Source organism: Chrysochloris asiatica, unplaced genomic scaffold (assembly GCF_000296735.1).
Source record: "Chrysochloris asiatica unplaced genomic scaffold, ChrAsi1.0 scaffold00325, whole genome shotgun sequence".
In the NCBI taxonomy this organism is placed as follows: domain Eukaryota; kingdom Metazoa; phylum Chordata; class Mammalia; order Afrosoricida; family Chrysochloridae; genus Chrysochloris; species Chrysochloris asiatica.
In genome coordinates, this window is record NW_006408843.1 from 2,142,348 (window position 1) to 2,149,146 (window position 6,799).

Genomic DNA, 6,799 nt, shown 5'->3' on the forward strand with positions numbered 1-6,799 from the left:
AAGAAAAAAAATCAAGCCTCAAATTACATAATTAATGGATTCTATGGGCAATATATTGAAAGATGCAGAAAGCATCAAAAGAAGATGGAAGGAATACACAGAGCCATTTTATCAAAAGAAATGTCGATGTTCAACCATTTCAACAGGTAACATGATCAAGAGCCAATGATACTGAAGAACAATTCCAAGATGCATTGAAGCCATTGGTAAAGGACAAGGCCCAGATATTGATGCCATCTCTTCCAATCAGTTGGCCAAATAGTTGTACCCATTCCAAAGAGAGGTGACCCAACAGAATGTGGAAATCATTGGACAATATCATTAATATTCCATGCAACTACAATTTTGTTAAAGATAATTCAGCAACGACTGCAGCAGTACATTGACAGAGAGCTGCCAGAGGTTCTAGCCAGATTAAGACAAGGACATGAGATTCAAGCCAGATTCAGATAAGGATGTAGAGCAAAGGATATCATTGCTAACATCAGATGGATCTTGACTTGAAGGCAAAGAATACCAGAAAGATGTTTACCTGTGATTTATTGATTATGCAAACACTTTCAATTGTGTGGATCATGACAAGCTATGGACAACATTGCAAAGAATGAGTATTCCATAACACTTATTTGTGCTCATGAGAAGCCTGTACATAGACCAAGAGGCAACTGTTGAAAAAAAAACAAGGGAATAGTGAATGGTTTAAAATTAGGAAAGGTGTGTTCCAGGGTTGTATTTGTTCACCATACTTACAAGAAAAACATGGCATCAGGATGGATAGGAGGAAGACTCATTAGCAACCTGCTATATTCAGTTGATACAACCCTGCCTGCTGAAAACGAAGAGGACTTAAAATACTTATTGATGAAGATCAAAGTTTTTGGTATGGGTTACACCTCAATGTAAAGAAGACAAAGATCCTCACCAGTGGACCAATAAACAAAATCCATGGAAACGGAGAAAAGATGGAAGTTGTCAAAATGAAGATTTCATTTTGCTCAGATCAACCATGAACACTTATCAAAGCAGCAGTCAAGAAATCAAACAATATCTTGCATTAGGCAAATCTGTTTTGTAAGATCTCTTTAAAGTTTTGAAGAATAAAAATAACAGTTTGAAGAGTAAGGTGCTCCTGACCCAAGCCATGGTATTTTAAATAGTTTTATATGCATGTGAAGTTTGACACTGAATAAGGATGACCACAGAAGAATTGATGCATTTGAGTTTGGACTGGAGAAGATTATTAAAAGTACCATCAACTGCTAGAAGAACAAATCAATTTGTGTTGAAAGTACAGCCAGAATGTTCCTTGGAAGCCAGGATGGTGAGACTTCGTCTCTCATACTTCAGACATAATATCAAGAGGGCGCATTCCTTGAAGAAGGATATCATGCTTGGTAAAGTGGAGGGTAAGTGAAAAACAGAAAGACCCCCAACTAGATGAATTGGCTCAGAGGCAGCAGCAGTGGGCTCAAGCTTAACGATTGTGAGGATACCACTGGACCAAGCAGTGTTTTGTTCTGTTGTGATAAGGTCACAATGAGTCAGAATGGACTCAATGGCATCTAACGACAAAATCACAGTATTTTAAAATAACTTCATATGCACTTGAAAATTGAACAATGAATAAGGAAGACTGTAGGAGAATTGATGCATTTGAATTATGGTTTTGGAGAAGAATATTAATAGTACCATGGACTGCCAAATAACAAACCCAATCTGTGTTGGAAGAAGTTTAACCAGAATGCTCCTTGGTAGCCAACGTGACCTGAATTCATCTCTCATAATTCGGACATATTATCAGAAGGGACCAGTCCTGGAGAATGACATCATGCTTGGTAAAGTGGAGGGTCAAAGTAAAAGAAGACCTCCCACTAGATGGATTGGCACTGTGGCAGTAACAAAGGACTCAAGAGTAGCAAAAATTGTGAGGTTGTTGCAGGACCAGGCAATGTTTTGTTCTGTTGTGCACAGGATTGCTGTGAATGGGTACTGACTTTATGGCACATAACAACAACAACAACAAAGAGCTCTGGTAGCATAGTGGTTACGAATCAGGCTGCAAACCTCAAGGTCAGCAGTTCGAAACTATCAGCAGTTCCGTGGGAGAAAGATGAGGCTTTCTGCTCCCGTAAAGATTTATAGTCTCGGAAACCCTGTACATGGTGGCTATGAGTCGGACCCAACTCCACAGCACATAACCACCACCACAAACAACAACAACCACCAATGCTTTTGTTATGTGGCCATTCCTGGGAGAACAGACCTGTTCAGTTAGCATCTACCTGTCAAAGGGCAAAGGCTTCTGCAAAATGTTGGCAACAACTGCATCCGTGTGGAAGCTGGTTATCTGGGATATTGCTTCTAGCATAAAGTGAAAACTTTCCTCCTTCTGTCTGAGGACTGGCATATGATGGTAAATTGTGTTCAAGATCTCCAATAGCTAAAAAAAAAGTAAGCCAAATCAAATAGTGAGTTGCCATTTTCCCTCCACATGAATGCCTCAAGACCCATCAGCATATTGAGAATGGGGGCAGGTGGTTTAATAAATTATAAGTACCCCTAAAAACAATAGTAACTTCCCTACAATGTCTATTTCTCACACCGGTGAATTGGATATTTATTTCATTCAATTTAGGAAACCTTTAGTGAAAGTATGCATTATGTTGTGTTAAGTACAATAGGGCATTTATCAAAGATGAATAACATGCAGCCCTTTCTTAAAGGAAGTGAATGATCTAATAAATGAACATTATCAACCATGGACCCAAAGGCCTGCACACAGACAGTATATGACAAATGGTGTAGAGAGGTGCATACGACTGATGGAAGACTCCAGAAGCAACTGAGGTCATTGCAGAGGAGCATCTGGTTTAGGTATTGAAGGATATGTAGCAGTTTCAAAAGGCAAGATGGACAGTGTGGGAAAGGGCATCCTAGTCAGAAAGAAGCACATAAGTAAAGATATAAAATGAAACTGTGTGAGAAAATGGGCATAAGAAAATGCCCCACAATGTGTTGAAATAGGAGAAAGTTCCTTCTGGAGCACAGAGAGAATGAAGGCGATGAAGGGAAGAAAACTTGATTGAAAAGATGACAGCAGATTCTAGAAGGTATTGAGGTCATCTTTCTGAATCTGGACAATAATTTGTGAACAGTAGGAAATGATATTGTACTTTTGGATTTTTGATATGGAGAAGACATGTTTCTAATCTAAATGAATTTTTTTCTAACATATATTTCTCTTTTTAAAATCTTTGGCAGAGACACGTACTCACGGCACATTAAGTTTTTGATAGATTTTTTAAAAAGTTAACCAAGACATTTTCTCTGAATTATAGTTCCTTATAATTATAAGGAACTGCAAACCACAAGGTCAGCAGTTCAAACCTACCAGCTGCTCCTTGGAAGTGCAGGGCTACTATGAGTTGGAACTGTCTCAACGGTGATGAACAAAAATCATAAATATTCTCCAAACATGATTAGCGTATAACCCCATTTTAATGGTAGCTACAGAGGATTTAAGTCTCTATGATAAACCTTTACCTATTATGTAAAACATATCCCTAAAAAAACTAGGTAAAGCCTTTTTTTTTTTTTTTCTTAAACTAGAGAAAAATTATATAATGGAACATTAATATGACACTGTTGGTATGGCACCGTAGGATCATTACTGGACTGTGAACCACAATGTCAACAGTTCAAATCTATCACCTGCTCCTTAGAAACCCTGTATAAGGTTGCTATGAGTTGGAATTGCCTTGATGGCACATAACAACATTATATAACTATCATTCCATTATGCTATATACACAAACACATGGACTCCAGATTTATTAGCTTTCATTTACTCATGCCTACTCTCATGTCTTCCTCATGAAATGTAACCAGTACATTAACAAAAATTGATTAAAAAGTAATTAGCTCAGAGACCGTTTCTTATATCCTTAAACAAAAAGCCATGCTTTGGAGAACAGATTTTTGATTGAAGTTGAGTGATTCTGGGTTAATGGAGCCAGAACGGCGCTCTCCTATTCTTTTTGAGAATCTTTCACTTAGTTAAATAACTTTTACCTATCATTAGTTTTTAAATGAACTCCTGGTGTGGCGCTGTAGGATAAGGACTGTTGAACCACAAGGTTGGTGGTGCAGTGGTTCAAACCCACCAGCTGCTCCTCGGAAGCCCTATACAGGGTTGCTCTGAGTTAGAACCTACTCAGACTCAGGGTGACCCTGTATAGGGTCAATTTTAAATTGTTTGTGTGTTCTTTAGAAAAGAGGTTAGAGTTTATTTGGAGCTCCTAACCAAGCTTCTTTGTCTTGCTAAGTGCTGTTGAGTCTGTTTTGACTCCTAGAAACTCTGTATAACATTTCTGAGGAGAGAATGGTGGGTTTGAACCACTGACCTTGCTGGTCAAACTGACCTCATGGTCCAATGCTTATCCTACAGTACCACATTAAGACTCCAATCTGAATTTCAATTCTAGTCACTCTGCTTAGATCTCCTGAAAAGAGGAAGGGTTGAGAACTTTCCTCAACCTAGTTCTTGTTAGGACAATAAATTCCTAACAAGAATTTAGGTGGTATGCAGAAGAGCAGTCTGGACAATGGCGGAGGCATCAGGAATTCTAATGGGCTTTGGTGGCTGTCTCAGTAGTTCCTCTGTGATTACTATTGTCCTCACAGATCTTACAGCTCAGGATTCTAGAACTGCAAGTACCCTTGGTTCAGAGCTGTTTCCTCTGGTCACGGTGAGGCTTTTATGATCACAAACTAGAGAGGCATTAAGGACAGGTTGACCCAGGTGTTCAACATGGGCCTTGTTAATGCATAGCTTGGGTCTTTGTTGTGGCACCTCTACAATGCATGTGCTCTTGCCTGTTGCCCACCAAGGGGCAAACTGAGGATGTTCTGGACTTGATCTTTCCAAAATGTTAGAATTTTACTTGATTGTGCAGCTAGCTGTCAGCTCACCTGATCTTCCAGTGTAGCACCCTGTTCCTTCAGGACAGCAATCATCCATATGCCACAGGCCGTTGTGCAAGTAGGGTTGAGGCTTTCCAGACCATCCAGTGCTTCCTCCAGGAATGTTAGAATTTCCTCACTTGGGATGAATTTACTGACAATCTGAGGATGCATCCAGAATGCTCATGTTAGCAATTGTCTCATTGTCTATCTGGACACCTGCAACATGTTTGATCATGCATGTTTTAGAAGGTAAGAAATCACTAGGCTTTCTGGGAAGTTAGCATATGACTGGTGTCATACAAACTAGAGAAAAAGAGAACATGGATATGAGCTTTTCTCTCTAAGTAAAATTTCCATGAGATTGTTTTATCATTCCATGTTTATTGAAGGAAATTTCTCCCCAGACCTGAAGTTCTAGCATATCTAGCACATCAGGAAAAAATGACATGTAATATTTATACTGCAATTTATATATTATAAAGTACTTTCAGGGACAATTAGTATCATAGATATAAGTCTTAAATCTTCTCCCAAATGGCTAAAGCTTGAGAATTCACAAAAATCTTTCAACATTTATTAAGTACAATGCTAAATACTTAGATAATTTACAGTATCCATATGCAAAGCTGCTATGAGTAGGAACTAACTCCACAGCACATAACCACCATCACCACCATATGCAAAACTCATTACTTTTGCTTTTCCAGATTTCGATGTTAAGAGCAGTCAATAAATGGTCAAGCAAACAAAAAAAAATTATTTTTGTACAAAAATGATACAGAATATTTGGTTGATATCAGTGTGTGAGTGAGTGTGTATGCCTGTGTACATCATGAAAATGGTAAGCAAGTGGGGGAAAGTTTGACAATTGGGGTGAGTTCCTGGAGAGCTGTCTGTGTCTTTACCCTAACAAGGAAGTAATAATTATGAGTGCTCAGGTAGGAAAACATTCCTGTTCACAAGTGAATTCATCTTGCATTAAATAATTTGATAATACTTTATAGAACTATCTTTGGGAAGTGGCTCCATAGGATAAACACTTAGGCAAAGTTGCGGTTCGAGCACACCAGCCACTCCATGAGAGAAAGATGAGGCTTTCTGCTCCCTCAAAAGATTTAAAACCTCATAAACCTATATAGGAGTTCTGGTGTGGTGCTGTGGGTTAATGTGCTGGACTACAAAGCAGGTTTAAAGGTTAAGGTTGGCAGTTCAAGTTCACTGGCTGCACTTCGGAAACCCTATATAGGGTCACTATAGGTTGGAACACACTTAATGACACTTAACAACAACAAATCTATACAGGGCTCCTGGTGTGGTGTAGGGTCACTGGATTACGAACCACAATGTCAGCAGTTCAAATGCACCAGCTGCTCCTTGGAACTCCTATACAGGGTTGCTATGAGTTGACACGGACTCAACAGCACTTAGCAGCAACAACAACAACAACAAACCTCAATACAGGGTTGCTATATGAGTTGGAAGGGGCTTGGCAGCACTTAACAACAGCAGTATCTTTGGGAAGAAATGAGCTCTTTGCCAAGATTAGATGCCATATCCCAGACTATTCTTGAGTTACCATAGTTCAGACATCAAAGGACTAGGCCACTACTTTATTGTGTTGTAGTTGTTAGGTGCCATCCAGTGGGTACTGTTTATGTATAACAGAACACAACACTGCCCTGTCTTGTGCCAACCTCACAAACATTTGAGCCCACTGCTGCTGACACTGTGCCAATCCATCTAGTTTGGGATCTTCCTCTTTTTCTCTGACCCTCCACATAGTAAATCATGTGATTGTCAGATTCAAAATGGCCAATACCAGTCCATGTCAGCT

The 6,799-nt window shown here is 39.2% G+C and overlaps 1 protein-coding gene across 1 annotated transcript in view; it reads right to left on the reverse strand.

Moving 5' to 3' along the window:
- MROH2B (maestro heat-like repeat family member 2B) overlaps positions 1 to 6,799 on the reverse strand; it is a 117,280-nt gene that overhangs the window by 41,078 nt on the left and 69,403 nt on the right. Inside the window, exons 20-21 of the mRNA XM_006875399.1 lie at positions 4,972 to 5,124; positions 2,283 to 2,440 (exon numbers count right to left, since the gene is read on the reverse strand). Coding sequence (XP_006875461.1) covers positions 2,283 to 2,440; positions 4,972 to 5,124 — 311 coding nt within the window. The remainder of the gene's footprint in view (positions 1 to 2,282; positions 2,441 to 4,971; positions 5,125 to 6,799) is intronic.